At 55.9% G+C, this 17,129-nt stretch overlaps 2 protein-coding genes, 1 long non-coding RNA gene, 3 other non-coding genes and 1 pseudogene across 8 annotated transcripts; 2 read left to right on the forward strand and 5 right to left on the reverse strand.

The window, feature by feature from the left end:
- The first annotated feature begins 21 nt into the window (after positions 1-21).
- LOC110568969 (surfeit locus protein 1) lies at positions 22-4,346 on the forward strand. Its single transcript, XM_064371717.1, has 9 exons — positions 22-75; positions 168-219; positions 1,238-1,371; positions 1,453-1,535; positions 2,248-2,439; positions 3,419-3,491; positions 3,573-3,735; positions 4,009-4,090; positions 4,168-4,346. The coding sequence occupies exons 1-9, from the start codon at positions 22-24 to the stop codon at positions 4,235-4,237; spliced, it is 903 nt and encodes a 300-aa protein (XP_064227787.1). The 3' UTR covers positions 4,238-4,346.
- A 431-nt stretch (positions 4,347-4,777) lies between these two features.
- Positions 4,778-7,603, reverse strand: LOC135272973 (uncharacterized). 3 transcript variants are annotated; one of them, XR_010340865.1, is made up of 3 exons: positions 7,358-7,603; positions 6,269-6,410; positions 4,778-6,083 (listed from the first exon to the last, which is right to left on the reverse strand). It is a non-coding gene; the product is annotated as an uncharacterized LOC135272973 (long non-coding RNA). The 3 variants fall into 3 exon arrangements; XR_010340866.1 differs by lacking the exon at positions 7,358-7,603 and having other exon boundaries at positions 4,778-5,188; positions 5,595-6,083; positions 6,269-6,676; XR_010340867.1 differs by lacking the exon at positions 7,358-7,603 and having other exon boundaries at positions 4,778-5,725; positions 6,004-6,083; positions 6,269-6,672.
- Positions 5,286-5,350, reverse strand: LOC135272976 (small nucleolar RNA SNORD36; annotated as a pseudogene).
- On the reverse strand, positions 5,797-5,867 carry LOC135272985 (small nucleolar RNA SNORD36). The gene has a single exon (XR_010340878.1). It is a non-coding gene; the product is annotated as a small nucleolar RNA SNORD36 (small nucleolar RNA).
- Positions 6,153-6,226, reverse strand: LOC135272983 (small nucleolar RNA SNORD36). The gene has a single exon (XR_010340876.1). It is a non-coding gene; the product is annotated as a small nucleolar RNA SNORD36 (small nucleolar RNA).
- On the reverse strand, positions 6,931-7,002 carry LOC135272980 (small nucleolar RNA SNORD24). The gene has a single exon (XR_010340873.1). It is a non-coding gene; the product is annotated as a small nucleolar RNA SNORD24 (small nucleolar RNA).
- Positions 7,604-8,881: 1,278 nt separating the features above from the next.
- Positions 8,882-16,466, forward strand: LOC135272966 (mediator of RNA polymerase II transcription subunit 22). The gene is made up of 5 exons (XM_064371702.1): positions 8,882-9,263; positions 9,697-9,857; positions 11,237-11,317; positions 12,125-12,333; positions 14,726-16,466. Exons 2-5 carry the CDS (start codon positions 9,735-9,737, stop codon positions 14,913-14,915), a joined length of 603 nt encoding a protein of 200 aa, XP_064227772.1. The 5' UTR covers positions 8,882-9,263; positions 9,697-9,734; the 3' UTR covers positions 14,916-16,466.
- The last annotated feature ends 663 nt before the right edge of the window (positions 16,467-17,129 follow it).

A 17,129-nucleotide genomic window follows, 5' to 3' on the forward strand; every position in this document is an offset into this window, starting at 1 on the left:
GCGCCCGCGGGGCTGGGTGCGATGGCGGCGGTGGCTGCACTGCAGTTGGGGCTGCGGGCGGCGGGGCTGGGACGGGTGAGCGCGGGGCGCAGGGGACGAGAGGGCGGCCTAGGGCGCGGGGCGCGGGGTAGGGACCCAGAGCTCAGCCCTCCCGTCCGTGTCCGCAGGCCCCGGCCAGCGCCGCCTGGAGGAGCGTCCTTGGGGTCTCCCCGCGCCCAGGTGAGGGCCGCAGGCCGGGCTGTGATAGAGGCGCGCCTCGGTAGAGCCACCTGCTCTCTGCCCTGCACTTTGAAGGGGTGTCGTGGGGATTGAAATGAACCCGCTGCCGGCAGAACTGAGGTTCCCTGGGAGTGACAGGTTCCATATTAAAATGCTTTTAGTGGAACCGTGGTCGTCTACCGGGCATGTAGCAAGCGCTTTGTCCTCACAACTACGCTAGGGGTCGCTCCTTCGTCGTTCCTGTGTTACAGAGAAGACTCGAGAGTTACTTCCCAACGTCCCTTCCAGCTAATGGGTGGCCAGCCCAGGCTGAAAGCTCAGGGTTATGAAAGTAAGGGGCATCTAACCACCACGGCTTCCGTGTTGCCTCTGTGCAGCACAGGGTAATCCGCCGTGTGTAGAGACTGCTGTGCAAACCTGCTTCAGGCCTGCCTTTTTATATTGTTTCTTTTAGTATCTGCAAGGCCCATGGTGCTTTTCAGCCGATGGGACTCGCCCTCTGAGAGCTTAAAGGCACCTCCTGTGTACATTCTTCCGTGTCGTCACGATTAGTTGTAAAGACTGAAACCTGTTAAGAGCTCTGTGAACCATTACTCTTGAGTCGATATGTTTCTCTGCGTAACACAACCAGGAGCGCCTGGCTAAGCGACTCAGTAACTAGCCGCTTATTAAATGCATTTTGAGTGGATGAATGGTGCATCTTCGTCCAGTGGAATACATCTTAGCATATTCTTGAGTAAAAAGGCATGAGTTACCCAGGGTCGTAGTTGGTCAAGCCAACACCGAGCCCTAGATCTCACTTACTCAGTCGGCAAGCATACTCAGTGTGTGCCATGTTCCGGGCACTGGGTTCGGTGGGCTGGACACAGGGGCTGCTGGTAGCCTCCAGGCGGCAGGTTTTGTCCCCTCTTGTGCCATATTCTCTCGGGCAGTACTGGAGTCTTTTTTGGAACTGGTTGCTCCAGGTCTCTGTTCAAGGGCTTCTGCCTCCATGTCAGTGTTGTGAAACTTTCTCCAGAGGTGGCCTGGAGGCCAAGCAGGTGTGGCAGTTCTGCAGCAGAAGCATCTGCCACAAAAGCGGAAGATGACTCCTTTCTCCGGTGGGTCCTGCTCCTCATCCCCGTGACTGCTTTTGGCTTGGGGACATGGCAGGTAAAGACCGGCACCTGGTGGGGTAACTCTGGGCCCTTGACCCTGCTGCCATCTGCTTGGGCTTATGCTCTGTCACTGTAGGTCCAGCGTCGGAAGTGGAAGCTGAACCTGATTGCAGAGTTGGAGTCCAGAGTCCTGGCCGAGCCTGTCCCTCTGCCCACAGAGTAAGTGTGTGGTTGCGCCCCTAGGGCCGATCTCACTTGGTTCAACAGCGGAGCCCTGCCTTCTACTGGGCGACCTGCCCCTCTTGGCAGGACATTTAGTCACTTCCTTCACTGAACTCAGATGAGAGCTGTCAATATCAGTCATCCTGTTGGGCTTGTTGTTGACACCTCACTGCCCTTGTGAAGCTACCTGAGGCCGCCTCCTGACATATGGAGGAAAGTCTTATTTGGGGTCCTGCGTGTCACTCTTTTTTCAGGTGTAGTGAACTTATCCTCCACAGGGCTCAAGGCCCTGTAGGTCTCACCGTGAGGGTGGTCTTTTCAAAAAGTGCCCTAAATGATTTGACTGCCCTCTACCTCGAACATACCCTCAAGAGACGGGTATATCTAAGCATACGTTCCATTCAGCGTAGCAGACAGGATGCCAGATTCGGCTTGTGGATGAGGTTTTGGCCCACATGTTTTAAAAAATTTCACATGAAATATGCATTGAGGAGTCCAGATTTTTAGCTTCTCTTGTAAAGTTGGACTCTGGGAGTGCAGATCCACATTCCCACATGGCATCAAAGGGCCAGTTTCCCTTTGGCGAGGATGCCCTTTACCTTTCTCCTTTCTTTGTCTGGCCCTGGTGTACTGTGTAGTCTGCCACCCTCATTAGGGGATTTGTTTTCCAGCCAAACGTTGCTCGGGCACTGTTCTTGTCTCCATGCAGCCCAGTGGAACTGAAAAATCTGGAGTATAGGCCAGTGAAAGTCAGGGGGTGCTTTGACCACTCCAAGGAGCTGTATATGATGCCCCGGACTATGGTGGACCCTGCCCGGGAGGCCCAGGAGGCCGGCCGCATCTCCTCCTCAGCTGAGACTGGGGCCTACGTGGTCACTCCCTTCCACTGCACCGACCTGGGGTGAGTAGGGCATGTGGGAGCTGGCTATCCTGGCAGAGGCAGTCAGGGTATACTAATTCACATCACTATTTCCTTCACAGTCCCTAACCTGGGTAAGACCCTGGGAAACCCAAGATACCCAAAAGATTCGGTTCCTTGCATAGTTGTTAAGATCCCTAATTGTGACATTGACTTAAACTTCTCACCCAGCTCATTTATGACTGAACAATTTCTGTATGTTGACCTCTAAAGGAGAAAGAGGGATTCATGAAACGGGGGCCCCTTCTCTGGAGAAACTTTCTAGTGGCCCACACATTAGATGATGTCAGGGTATGAGGAGGGGCCAACGAGAGGAACTCAAGAGAAAGGATCCCAGCCCTACCTTGAGGGAGTGGAGTCAGGAATGGCTCCCAAGGGGGCCATTTGGGAGTTAAGAGATGGGAAGAACATTCCAGGCAAAGCAAATGACAGGTACAGGAGCACCTGTGTGATTCACTGAGGAACTGGAGGATTAATGTACAAATGAAAATACCTGGGACTCTTGTTAGCCCATGGCTTCCGGTTTTAGGCCCGGGGTGGTTCGATCCAAAATGCTCCGTCTCCAGCAGGCTGGGGTGCCAGGGCTTCTCCTCACGGCTGCCCCCTCTATGAGGGATTGGAGGCGGCCATTGCTAGTTCAGTGGAGAGGTGTGGGGTCTCAACTCTGGCATGGCAGTGTTGGTCACCACTTGCACGTTGCAATGGGAGAGCACAAGAAAGAAGCAGAGATGGGGGGAAGCCACATTCGTAAAAAGTGGTGAGGTGGCAGGGAAGTTTTACCAACCAAAGGGCTTGAAGAGAGGAAGACTGTGTGGCACTGCCAGGGCTCCACTGAGCCAGTCCTGTTTTAAAAGCCTTCCTGGGTGCTATAGCTCTTCCTATGGGTGCCTGAGTAACCATGAGTGACGACGGTTTTTATTCAGAAACCCTCCCCCGCTGAACAGCCCTTTCGTTACCCTAGAATCACCATCCTGGTAAATAGAGGGTTCGTTCCCAGGAAGAAAGTGAATCCTGAAACCCGGCAGAAAGGCCAGGTAAGGGACATGGACCCTTCCTACTTTAGGGAAGGCTCTGGGAGTCAGCCAGGCTCCATGGTCTCTCACCTTCCTTTATAGATTGAGGGAGAAGTGGACCTCGTTGGGACGGTGAGGCTGACAGAAACCAGGAAGCCTTTTGTCCCCGAGAACAATCCAGAAAGGAACCAATGGCATTACCGGGACCTGGAGTCTATGGCCAGAATCACAGGCGCAGAGCCCATCTTCATTGATGCTGACTTCAGTATGTTGTGACCAGCTCACCCCACAAGTAGCTTTTGTGAAGGCTGTCCTTCCTCCTAACCCTCATTACCCAGTCCCTGCTGTGGCATACATTCTCGCACGTGTATATGGGGGAGGTGGCAACTCAGCAAAGGGAACCTAGCTAGGCAAGTACTGAGGGGTCAAGGCCAAGGTAAAGGCCGCACAGGATTTCCAATTAAAATGACAGCCACTAGGAAGTAGTGCAGAGGCCGGCAGGCAGCAGAGGGTGGACTTGAGTCCACTGTCTCTGCAGAAAGCACAGTCCCCGGAGGACCCATTGGAGGGCAAACCAGAGTCACTCTGAGGAATGAGCATCTGCAGTACATCATAACCTGGTGAGTCCCAGGCGGTCCTCTGGCTCCCTCCCCTTCAGCCCAGCATCCCACTAACACTGGCTTGCTCTCAACCCCAGGTATGGACTCTCTGCAGCTACATCATACCTGTGGTTTAAGAAATTTGTACGTGGAACACCTGGTGTGTGAGACCAGCTGCCAAAGCCCTATCCCTGAATAATGACATATTTGAAAAGACTAACTCTATGCTGAATCATGTGTTCTTGGGATAAATAAAAGTTCTGGGCCTTCTACCTTGCATGAGCTCATGACTGGTTGATCATAAAATCCTGGCTTTGTTTCAGTCAGTTCAAAGAAATTTCCCAAAACTTAGCATGAAAATTACATCTCTAAGGAACGAAACATCTCGTTTAAGAATGTACAAGGGTGAGAAAGAAGGGCTGGGTGCAGCGGCTCACTTGAGGTCAAGAGCTGAGACCAGCCTGACATTGCAAAACCCTGTCTCTACCCAAAACACAAAAATCAGCCAGGTGTGGGCCTGTAATTCCAGGTACTTGGAAGGCTAAGTCACCAGAGCTTTCTTGAACCTGGGAGGCAAAGGTTGCTGAGATCACACCTCTGCACTCCAGCCTGGCAAACAGTGAGGCTCTTTCTCAAAAAAAAAAAAAATACTTGGTAACCCCAAGTAAGATTCAACCCAAGATACCAACAGACACTGGCTGAAGGAAAATTTGTATCGTTTAAATTATTTTTATTTCCAGAAAACTCTACAGTGTACATTTCACCCCATTGAGCTTCAAGTTCTTTAGCCTTTGTTTTTTCAAGGCTTGGCGATGAGAGCCACAGACTTGGGACCCAGGACGTTGCCACCCCATTGGCGGCAGATCTGAAAAGACAAAAAGAGGGTGTCAGCTTAGCCTCTTGTTTTCTGAGATTTTCAAGGTTATTAGTTGCGTTGTTCTGTTTGGCTGTTTCAAGCTGATCGACAAATAGAACTGCTCATAAGTTAAGCCAGCCAGTTGTTTGGGAAAAAGATTAGCACATGACAGTATTTGGTGTAAAGCTGCTCTTACCTCATCTCTCTCACTGTAATTTGTCCTGAGAGCTTCCACCAGCTTAGCCAAAGCGCCTTTGTCTTCCCTAACATGGCAGGAGGGAAAACAAAAGTGGGTTTTTGGCCTCTCAGTTTCCCTTTTAGAACGCATAAGTGTCTTCATTTTTAGCTCAAGACAATCTGTTGCCTCAGATGCAATGTGACCACATGGTTTATTCAGGTGAAGAAATTCTTAACCATCATTGGCAAAAGTTCAGATAAATGTATTTTTTTTTAATAAGACGGGGTTTCAGCATGTTGGTCAGGCTGGTCTTGAACCCTGACCTCAAGTGATCCACCCGCCTTGGCCTCCAAAGTGCCTGGATTACAGGCCTGAGCCACCATGCCCGGCCAAATGTATTTCTTAAAGGAAAAGATTGGCCTTTAAGGAAAACAACTGCGCGGCTTGGATTAAATGCACTGGGGAAGTCTGGGGCCAGGCCGTGTACTTACGCATTAACCTGGGTGAATGCGACAGTGGTGCAGGTCTTCCTGTGGACTAGACGTCCCAGTCTTGCCATCCCCTTGATAATACAGTAAGGGACTCCCATTTTCCGACACAGGGCAGGCAAGAAGACAACCAGCTGGAAGAAAGCATTAGCTGAAGAGTGTATTAGGACCAAAAGCAGTACATTTCAAAGCTAGCTTGGGAGCAACCGCTCAGGGTTAAAGCTCATGGATTTCCACTTCAAGGTTAAACTCAGTGAGAGATTCACATCACTGCAGGAGCCACGAATCGAGCTGGATCCCTTGTCAGTACTGTCCTCACCCACTGCGGTCTCATCCCTGACTCGTCATTAGGCCTACTCTCTTCCCGGTACTGACAGAAGCCCTTGGATTAGCAGTCAACAGGCAAACACACCTCAATGGGATCCGTGTCGTGGGCAATCACCACCAGCTGAGCCTTCTTGTGCTCCACCAAGGCAGTGACGGTGTTAACTCCTAGAACACACAATCACTGTGAGCATTCACCGGGCCTGCTCTGGTCACTAGAAGCTGCTGGGCCCAGGTGTTGACTCAGTGTTAAAAAGCTCGCTTTTACTCTTCACAGTCATTTCAGGTGAAGAAATTCTACATCACTGCAACAGCCAGCCCGCAGTGTTCACCCTAAGGTGGGGTCTACTCACCTGCCCGCAGGACAGGAGGTCTCTTAGTGGGGACATCCCCTTTGTCAGCAGCTTTCTTCTCGGCCCGGGCCAACAGCCTCTGCTGCCTTCTCTTGTTCCGTTTCAGGCCAATACTTCTGGGCCAGCTTTAGCAGCTCAATAGCTGGGAAAACACTCTTCAGTTTAGGCTTGTAGTCAAGGTTCTAATCCTTATCACTTAATATAAATGCTAGATGGCTGTCCTGGTATATAAGGACTATAATGTAATGACAACTGCAGTTGAAGAAACCAAAAGCCATTCACCCTCATGTTTTGGATGAAGTAAGGAATCACTGATTTTAATAAACTCATCAACCTCAAAAGCCCCCTCACCCCGAAAGCCTGAGATCTGCAACTGTCAGAGTCGAGTCCCTGCCTGAGAAACTCCTTTCCACGCCACAGAAGCTCACCTGTTTGGAGGTCCAGGGCCTGGGTGAACTGGTTAACGGCAGGAGGCACTTTCAGCCTCTTATAAAGGATGGCTCTCTGCCGCTGCAACCTGATACAGCGGGGCCACTTCACAAACCGAGTGAGGTCTCTTTTCGGTTGGATGTCCTGTCCTGAAAAGTAAAGGGCGACATCGACCGAGTGAGGCTCAAATTCCGTGTCAAGTTCATGTCTGGGGCCACTCAGAAGGGTGTCGGTGCATCAGCGATCTTGGTGGTTTAAAACGTCATCATGTTTCAGATAGCAAATATTCTTTTACATCATCTGCACACAAACACCTGAGAACGCGAGCGAGAGCACGGTGCCTTTCCTAACAAGAAGCCAAGGTGCCACCAAGTACAGCAGAATTGCAGTCCGAGGGCTTCGCTGGGAAAACACTACTGTACTTGTTTTCGGATGGCCAAGCTGAATCCAAGGCCACGACCCTATTCAGCCGAACGCTCACTCAGCAACTCCCAATGAAAGCAAGAGACAGGCACCATCACTGCCCGTCTCTAAGGGACACCAAGTTGCGGACTGAGCCCACTTCACACCCACTAAAACCTACAAGATCCGACTCAACCCCATTACCACTTTTCCTTGGGAAAAACATAGACCGTTTTCATTCTACCGTTTGTTGCTCACCAATGCCAGAATTCTTCGGCCTTTTCTCCAACACGGGATTCGCCACTTTCTTGGTCTCCTGCTTTTTCACGACAGCAGGGGCCGGAGCCACCTTCTTCCCCTGGGCCTTCTTTCCTTTCGGCCGGACAAAAAGAAAATCCCGGTTACACCGCCGCCTCCTTCATCGGGAGGTCTCAGGCTGGCTCCTTCAAAACAAGGGGCGCCGACGGCCCCTGCCCGAACCAGGCCGGCGAGCTGCGTCCTGAAGCCCCCGGGCGCCACCCCAGCCTGTGCAGCTGCGGCCTTGGTTGCCGGGAACGTCCGCACCGTAACTCGACAGGAGCGTCTCCCATCAGCCGCACGAGCACGCAGCCCACGGAAGCCCGAGTGGCCGGAGCCCGGCTAAGGCCGAGGCCACGCTCTCTTCGCGTCGCCCACCCACGAGACGCCCCGGACGGGGGACTCAGGGCGCCTGAGCCGCGGCCTCGCAGGCTCCAGAAGCAGCAGGTGCGGGCTCGAAACTCGTTGGTCAAAGCATCGGGGCGGCCCTCAGAAGAACCAGGAGCCGCTCGCTTGTGCTCCGAGCGCCTCCGCCCCGTCCGAGTCCCGCACCGCGGCGCTCCCGGCCCTCCTCCTCCAGCCAGCGGCATCGGGACCAACGCATCCCGCTCCTGGCCGCCCAGGGCTTTAGTCCGTCTCAGTGTCTCCGTGCCACACCGGGTACGGCTCTCCTAGAGCTAAGCGGAGCAGGAGGCCCCGTGAGGCCGCGCCTGGAGGAGAATGGCGGCGGATAAAGTCTTCACCGGGCTACGGTGTCGCAGAACGAACGCTGACTCATCATCTCGGGCGGCGGGAAGACAGAGAAAGAAAAGGGAATTGTGGGTAATAAATAGGTGACCTCGAAGATCGCGACAGTTGATGACGGCGCGGGATTTCAGATTTAAAGCAACAGGACTCCTATAAACCTTAAAACCTACGCGGGGCGGAGAGGCTGCGGCGGCGGACTCGGTTTTCGGCCTCCGGCGCCACCGGGAAGACTGTCCGGGCCGAGAGACTGGGGCGGGCGGGCCCGGCCTGCGGAGAGGCGCCGGAAAGTGCGGGTCTCGGAGGCACTTGTCCACCCCACCCCGGGCCGACCCCGCGGACGCGGCGTCTGGTGCGTGGGCGCTGGGTTGGGGGTGAGGGTGTGTCAGGGGGTGGGGGTGGGGGCGGGGGTGGGGGTGGGTGGGTGGGGGCGGGGGCGGGGGCGGGGGCGGGGGTGGGGTGGGTGGGCCGTGGGGGCTGGGGTCAGGGTCCACTTTACTACGCGTCACTTATTTCCCCCACCCCGCCAAATATGGGCGCGAACAACGCGAGTGCTTCCAAGAGTCCGCTGGGCCCCAAACTGAGGGGGCCCCAGGCCCTCCCCGAGCACTGTGGGCAAAGACGCGGCCCGAGGGCCAGGCAGGTCCAGCGCCGAGGCCGCCCAGTGCGGCTGCAGCCAGAGGCCGAGAGGGCGCGTCCCGGCGTACGGAGGAGCCGTGAGGGCTGTTAAGCGAAGGAGTGGAGTGACCACTTTTTTTTTGTTTTTGAGACAAGAGTCTCGCTCTGTCACCCAGGCTGGAGTGCAGTGGCGCGACCTCGACTCTGCAGCCTCCGCCTCCCGGGTTCAAGCGATTCTCTTGTCTCAGGCTCCGGAGTAGTTGGGATTCCATACTCCCGCCACCACGCCCGGCTAATTTTCGTATTTTTGGTACAGACGGGGTTTCACCATGTTGGTCAGGCAGGTCTCGAACTTCTGACCTCTCAGGTGATCCGCCCGCCTCGGCCTCCAAAAGTGCTAGCATTACAGGCGTGACCCACCGCGCGCCCGGCCACAATGACCACTTTTTAGGACCTCTTCCCTGCCGCGCGGAAACGAGGGAGCTGGGCGCAGTGCAGGGATGAGGTCAGGAGCCGGAGCCGGAGTAAGAGTGGAATGAAAGAGTGGATGCAGGCGGTGCAGAGGGTCGGATTGGAAGGACTCTTCAGATGGGAGGGCGTGGCGAGGGTGGCAGTGGGCAAAGAAGTTACACCAGGGCCAGGACCAGGGAGCTGGTGTTGAGCTTGCAGGCCTTCCTGAGACACGCTGTGGGCCTGGACAGGGCTGGGAGGGCTGGCCAGGAGTTCTAGGATGAGCTTCCTCTGGCAGAGGCGGGGCCAGAGGAGAGTCCCGGCACCCACTGCGGTGCCTGCTAATGGAATGAGTTCATCTGTGTTTCAGTGATTGACTTTAATTGGCAGAAAGGGAATCCCCGGAAATCTGGGTGTTCTGCTAAGGCGGGGGCATAGAGGGTGGCTGAGGGCTCTGCCTGCGCTCAGGGGTCTGTCCTGCTCTCCAGGTCCAGGTCTCCGCCCCTGCGTCACCTGAGGCTCTGTCATGGCCCAGCAGAGAGCCCTGCCCCAGAGCAAGGAGACACTGCTGCAGTCTTACAACAAGCGGCTGAAGGATGACATCAAGTCCATCATGGACAACTTCACCGAGATCATCAAGACCGCCAAGGTGGGGCGGGGGGTGGGCGCACAAAGGGGAGCAGGGTCTGGGGAGGGGTCGAGACAAGAGAGGCCAGGGACTGAGCAGCGTGAGTGAATGGCGTTCCAGGCAGGAAGCGCCCAGCGCACAGGGAGCCGGTCAGCAGAGAAATCAACCAAGTGATGGCACGTCCTGCAAAGCAGCGCAAGGGACTCTTGCTGGACTGCCGGGGCCCCGCGTCCATATGGGTTTGGATGGAGATTTCACTTTTTAGTACCTCAGTTTCTCCTGCATGGTGGGGTCCTGCATTGATGAGTTTACCTGTGTTAAACAGTTACCTCAGGGCTTGGCACAGAGCCAGTGAGCAGGAGACAGGCAGGCTGAGGGGAGAAGCTGTGGCCCCTCCAGGCAGGTGGAGTGGTCAGCACTGGGCCTGCAAGCCTGCTGATGGCTGCAGATTGGGCTGTATCCCTTCTGGCTGCTGCAGACCTGGCAGGCTCGGTAAGCAATGACAGTAAGCCTGGAAGCCAGCGTGTACTTTGTGCTCGCCATGTATCAAGCCACGTTGTGTGGCTGTCTGTGCCCGTTCCGCTGAATCTTCATGGGGTCTCTGAGGTGGGCACCATCGTCCTCTCCATTTTAGGAGGAAACCCAGGCTCCGGAGACTTAGTGACTTGCCCAAGCTCACTCAGCTAATAACTGGCTGAGCCAGGATTTGAACTAACGAAGTCTGGCTCTTAACTACTGAGGGTACCTGACACCCACCCCAAGCTGAGCCCTTGAAAGGCCCACTGGGAAGCCCCGTCCAGGTTAGCCAAATGCACTGGCTGGGCTCCTGGCCCCTCTGTTCACTGTCTGAGACTCCTTGACTGCACCGGTTGTCCCAGCCTCGCTTGCCCACCTATAAACCAGGGGTGGCAGGCCAGGCTTCTGTGAGAATGTCATCGGGTAATGGTGGTCAAGTGTGTAACACAGTGCCTGGCACCTGGGAAGTGATCAGGAAATGGTCACTGAAAGAAAAAATACATCATCCCTTCACTCATCCAACGGTTTACCAAATACCAAGCAAGTGAGGACAGTTCCTGCCACACAGGGCTCCCACAGCCGAGAAAAACCCGGCCCAGCCAAGACCCCCTCCGTGCACCGAGCACGGCAAGCTGCGTTGGTTGGCCTCCGTCTGTCTTGAGCAAGGTGCCTGTTGTCTCCCATGGCCAGAACAGGAGAGGGTGGAATTGAACCTTGCCAGGGGTTTGGACGACAGCACTAGGTCTGTAGACGGCACCACAGACAGGTCGTGGCTAGTGTGGGCATCCCGGGCAGAGATGACAGTTAGCATCAGCTGGGCCGGGCCGAGCCAGGGGTGGGACACCGTGGCTGGGTTGATTCTAGGTTTTCTTGTTTGCCCCTAGATTGAGGACGAGACGCAGGTGTCACGGGCCACTCAAGGTGAACAGGACAATTACGAGATGCACGTGCGAGCCGCCAACATCGTGAGTGGCCAGGGTGGAGGGCACAGCCCAGGCTCCAGGAGCATCAGTCCCCGCTGGGGTTTCCTGGGTGGAGGGTAGGGGGCTCTGGGGCTGGTCTGCTCTTCCCCCGAGAAGGAGCAGAAGGAGGCGAATGTAGAGATGCTTTAAAGAACGAGGTGGGGGCAAATGATTTCTCGGAGACTGTCCGCACGTGGGGCACCTGGAGGAAGGCTGGCAGAGAGCCAGCCATGCCGTCCTGTAGCTGTGCAGGTGCCAGGAAGAGGGCAGCCCTTCCTGCTAACTCACGGGTTCCTAAGGTCAGTTGGGAGAGAAAAGGCAAACAGCCGAACGGAACCGTAGGCACCATTGGATTCCTTCGGACCACGGGAGAAACACAGCAAGCAGATATTCCTGCAGCTTCACGTCCGAGGCAGAAGATGTATGGGAAAAGGTCCCCCAGGAGCCCTGCCGAGCTGGCAGCTGTGCTATGCCTACCCGGGGGCAGGAGGCAAGAGGGATTGCAGTTTTATCTGTGGGGTTTGCGTTTGTAATGAGCCGAGTATGCACCTTCATAATTGGACTGGAGGCCAGTCCTGCGAGAGTGGAAGCCAGAGGCTGGGCGGAGGGGAGGGCCTGCCTTCCGGAACTGACATCCCAGTTTTCTCACTCAGTTCTCACAAATGAACCTGTGGAGGTCAGGGATAGAGTCCCACTTTGCAGTGAAGCAGAGGCTCCCAGAGAGGCCATCACTTGCCCAGCATCAGCCACCTGTGGGCAGGGCCGCTGTCCCCACTCACCCTGTGCCCACCCTGGTTCTGATGGCCACAGGTCCGAGCCGGTGAGTCCCTGATGAAGCTGGTGTCCGACCTCAAGCAGTTCCTGATCCTCAACGACTTCCCCTCCGTGAACGAGGCCATCGACCAGCGCAACCAGCAGCTGCGCGCGCTGCAGGAGGAGTGCGACCGGAAGCTCATCACGCTGCGGGACGAGATCTCCATCGATCTCTACGAGCTGGAGGAGGAGTATTACTCGTCCAGGTACAAATAGAGCTGGACTCCCCGTGCAGAGTGGGAGCCTGCCTACCTGGGCCTGGCCAGCTGGCAAGGCCGGCCTGACTCTGAAGGGCCTTCTGCTTTTTCAAATCCTTGCTGCTCTTGGCAGTGGAGCCGTGCCTGGGTTTCAGAGCAGAGCTCCTGGCCAGAGCGTTTGATCGACAGACAGTTCACGAGCATCTGCCGGGGCCCTGGGCCTTTCCCACAGTGCAGTGTGATGACAGCCACAGGACTCACGCCGGTTGGAGAGGCCGAGTCTGGAGAAGGGAGGGCCTGGCCGGCATCCCCTGCAGGGTCTCTTCCTGACAACCTCCCTCCTCGGGCAGTGCCTCTGGGCCAGTGCTGCCCCTGTTAGCGTCTGAATCCATATTCGGAGATTTTGGCCAAGGCTGGGCCTGCCCCTCCTGGGCACTCAAGTCCATACCTAGGTCCAGGGCATCAGGGATGCAATTCCATGTGGATGTCACCAAACTCCAGTGTGGAGGCAGGGACAGTCATGGGACTATGGGGGATGACGCCCAGGCAGCGAATGGCCTTGAAAGCTGTTGGAGTTCCGATTTCTGACCCACTCAGCCTTATACGGAGCTGTAGCCAGCCTACGTGCCAGGCCCATGCTGGGCCCCAGGGATACAGAAGGGTCAAAACCCATCATCCTGACCCTCTTGGGGCCACGTAAGAAGCTGGAAACCTGGAACCTTTTGAGCTGGCAGGGTCTGAGAAATCAGAGTCCATGTATTTTTTACCTAGGGGGAATCTTAGGCTGAGACAGGGAGGCCTTCCTCTCTGCCCCCATTAGCTTAGAAAATCGAGATTCAGGCCAGCAGATGCAGAGTCCATGTCCATCTTGTGCCTTCTCCTGGACAAAACTTTCCTTCCTGGTGGTGGACTGAAAATGCCCCTTTCTGCCCAGTGGCCACTCTGGGAGCCACGGACATCTAGAGCCAGCGTGGCCTGGGGCTTGGTTTCCCTGCCCTGGGCTCAGTGGCACTGCCCGGCTTCAGCAGTTCTAGAGTTTTCCAGGGCGTTGTGGGGGGAATCTTTGGTCCCCAGTACTCATTAACTCAGCAGACAGGAGATAGCATTTCCTACACAGCAGGGTGGCCGAGAGGGGTCCTGGGGTGTGTCAGACCCTTCCAGGTATCTCCTTCCATAACTGTTCTGTTTGTCTCTTGGGGTGGCCACTATCCCTGAGGGACCCTGGACAGAGCAGCTGTGAGGCCGAAATTCAGCCTGCCTTGCCTTGGGGTGGGGAGGGAGGGAACCTGCCCACGGCCCTGCAGCAGAGTAGGGTGCGAACCCAGGACAGATGTGCCAAGCTTCCCACACCCTCCCCAACAGTGCCTCGGCTTCACCCAGAGGTGCTTCCAGGGCAGCCTGTGTCCCCTCCCGCAGGCACCCTGTCCACACCAGCGCCCCCGGGGTCCTCACACAGCTCCTGTGGCAGAGGCAGTTGCCCCCCCTCTGTACGTCGCCTTTAAACAGCCAGGGCTGGGAAGAGTTTCCTCTGCCCCTGCCTGCTGGTGCCCGAAAGGGCACTGCGCTCCCCGCCCCGCCCTGCATGAGCTGCCCCTCCGTGCCCGCCTGCCCACTCTCCGCTGGTTATTTGCTCTTTCTACCTCTGCCTCTCCTCCTCCACTCTCCTCGGGATGCTACTCTGTGCCCAGGACGGTTCTGAGACTGAACAAGGGCAGGAGCAAGGGAGGCAGGACACTGGAAAGCCAGGGCCCCTGCCTGCAGGTTAGAAGGAGGCGGGCGTGGACCATCACAGCTGTGGGCATGGGAAGGGCTAGCTGTGCCCTTCAGCTGCATCCTGGCCGCCCTGAGGATTCCCCGTGTTAGAGGCGGGGATGCCTGCCGGAGGCCACCTGGCTGATGGAGCGCTACGGGGAAGTGCCAGGGCCTGTGTTCCCAACTTCGTCCCCTTCAGGCTGTGTCAGGGACAGACTCAGAAAGAAGACAGAGTCCACCTCAGAGAGCTCTCTGCAGTGTAGTGACCCTGGTTTCTGCAGTCAGGGAGGCGGGAGGGCCGCCAGGCTCACAGCTTCTTGCAAGAGGAGGGGACCAGCACCAGCTGGGAGGCAGGGGTTAGGACAGGCCCATGTGGAGGCTGGACAGGAAGAGCCTGCTGAGGTCACACAGCTGTTGGTGGCTGGGCCAGGGTGGCTTCTTCCCTTAAGGATGCTAGGGTGGCTCTCACCACTGGCCCCTCTCTCTGCCAGGCCTGCCAGCTCAGGCCAGTGGAGCAGGAGTAGAAAAAGGGAAAGGCGGGTCTGGGTGTGGTCGCGTTTTCTTAACTCTGCTTCTGTCTTGCTTTCCCCTCCCCTGGCTTTCCTCTCTGCCTGCTCCTGTCTCCCTGGGGTTTCTGGTGGTGGAAAAGCTCAAGCCTTTGCGAAGCTAATGACCTGCCTCTGTGCGAAGCTTATGGGAGGCTGGACCTCGACACAGACTCTGCTGACGGCCTCTCGGCCCCTCTGCTGGCGTCCCCGGAGCCCAGTGCCGGCCCCCTGCAGGCGGCAGCCCCTGCCCATTCCCATGCCGGTGGCCCCGGCCCCACTGAGCACGCCTGAGCCTCTGGGGCCACCCTTCGTTGTCAGGAACAAAACCTGAGGTCGCCCTCTGGATGCTGCCACAGCCTTGCTTCTTTCAGCTTAGGTTCCCATTTGGGGACTTCAGGACCCCAGAGCCACTGGGACTTCCTTGCGAAGCTCGTTAGCCCAGGGCCGGTCCAGTCAGGACGGTTGGGAAAGTTGTTTCCTAGCTGTTTCTGAACAGCCCATCGTTCCCCGAGTCATCATCTCTTTTTGCTTTCTTTCTGGCCAGCCAGGTAGAAGAAAGTTTCCAACATAGGTCTGGCCTGTTGGAGACCTCAGCAGTGGGGCAGGAGGGTGCCTGATATGGGGGAGCCCCAACCCGAGCCTGTTGTTAGAGTTGGGAGGGGCTCCAAGCAGTGTTGGGCAGTCCGGGGTTCCTGTGCGGAGCCCCACCTGCTGCTGCTTGCCCTGAGCCGCGCATGTTGGCGCGTGGCTGAGTGTTACGGCAGGGCCATATGAGAGGGGCTGCCCCCGCATGTGGAAGCTAGGTGGGACTCATTCCTCACTCTGCCTCTGTGATGAGAGTTGATGAGAACACCGCCACCCCGTCGCATTGCTCCTCTTTCTTCCTCATGCCTCATCAGTCCAGAACCACGCTCAGTCTCCCAGCACCTGTCCGAGCAGCAGCTCCTCAGCTCTGCCTGGACAGCCTGGCCCGAGGTCACCCTCTCCCCACCGGCACCTGGTAGATCCCCAGTATTCAGTGAATGGACCTGCTGCATCATTGCACATCCAGGCACTGGTGCCTGTGATGGCATCTCATCCTCACTGCCACCCGAGCCAGTGCTCCTGGTGCCACTATTTCAGAGAGGAGAGAATACAGACTTAGAAGGGGTGAGGTGTACCCGTGGCCACAGAGATAGGAAGTGAAGTGGCAGAACCCTGATGGAACTCTAGATCCAGTGTCTCTTGGTGCCAAGCTCACCTTAGAAATGCAGAAATCACAGCACTGGGCAGGAAGTTTGGGGGGCGCACACCTGCCCCTGACTCCCGCACCCCCCAGTTCCTCTACCACCATCCATGTGCTTCACCTTCTCGCGGGGGAGACCATCATCTTCCCCGATATATGGATGAGGTGACAGCCCAGGATCCAGCCTTGCGGACAGGACACAGCTGACCCATCACCACCTGGACCAGAGGACCCCACAGCTAAGCAGAAGCACCAGACAGACAGGAGCCTGAGGCCCAGCCCCAACTCTGGGCCTGGCTTCTGGGGTGGCCTAGGGAAGTTGCTTCCCCTCTGAGTGAGAATTTCCCCATTGAGAAGTCTGGTGATCTTCCTGCACTGTTTTAGTTGTGGAAATGCCATGTACTTAACGACTAAGGAGCAAAAAGATTACCACCAGATGGAAGCATATATGAAGGGAAAGCCCGGAAGGACCAGGCCAGACTTTGTGGTGGGATTCCACTTGTCCCGTTTCTGAAAAGCTGAGTGATAAGACCTTCTGCCATCAGCTTTGTTTTCTGCTCGGTCAGTACCATCATTCCCATGTGAAAATAAAGTTGTTTCTCCCATCTTAAAGCCAAGCTGCTCTCCTGATCCTTTTCCTCTCCGGCTCATGGCCCTTGGCAGCAGTGCTCCATGGGGAAGCAGCTGACACGTCTATCTGCAGTTCTCCCTCAAGCCTACATCAGACAGGTTTTGTCTCCACGACTCTAGCAAAGCTACACCTATTAAGGTCACCAGCGGCCTCCGCGTTGCTAAGCCCTGGCCAATCCCCAGGCTATGCTACTCTTTTATCCCAAGCTTTTTCTTTTGAAGGGATTTGAACTCATGGAAACACTTGTCAGTTTACATCTGAGCACATTCTCCTCCCATCATCACAATCAGAAAGAATGATTCCATATCCTCTGGTATCTGGCCATAGTTAGATTTCTTCTGTTTTTCCGAAAGTAGTTTTTTATGCCTGTTTTTATTTTGCATCGTATTTGGTTGTTATTTCGGATAGTCTTAAAATGTAAAACAGGACCAGGCCAGGCGCGATGGCTCACGCCTATAATCCTAGCACTTTGGGAGGCCAAGGTGGGCAGATCACTTGAGGTCAGGAGTTTGATACCAGCCTAGGCAATATGGTAAAACCCTGTCTCTACTAAAAAAATACAAAAATTAACCAGGCGTGGTTGCACGTGCCTGTAGTCCCAGTACTAAAGAGGCTGAGGCAGGAGAAGTGCTTGAACCCAGGAGGTGGA

This window comes from Aotus nancymaae, unplaced genomic scaffold, assembly GCF_030222135.1.
Source record: "Aotus nancymaae isolate 86718 unplaced genomic scaffold, 86718_ANA_hifiasm-v0.15.2.pri h1tg000158l, whole genome shotgun sequence".
Classification (NCBI taxonomy): Eukaryota; Metazoa; Chordata; class Mammalia; order Primates; family Aotidae; genus Aotus; species Aotus nancymaae.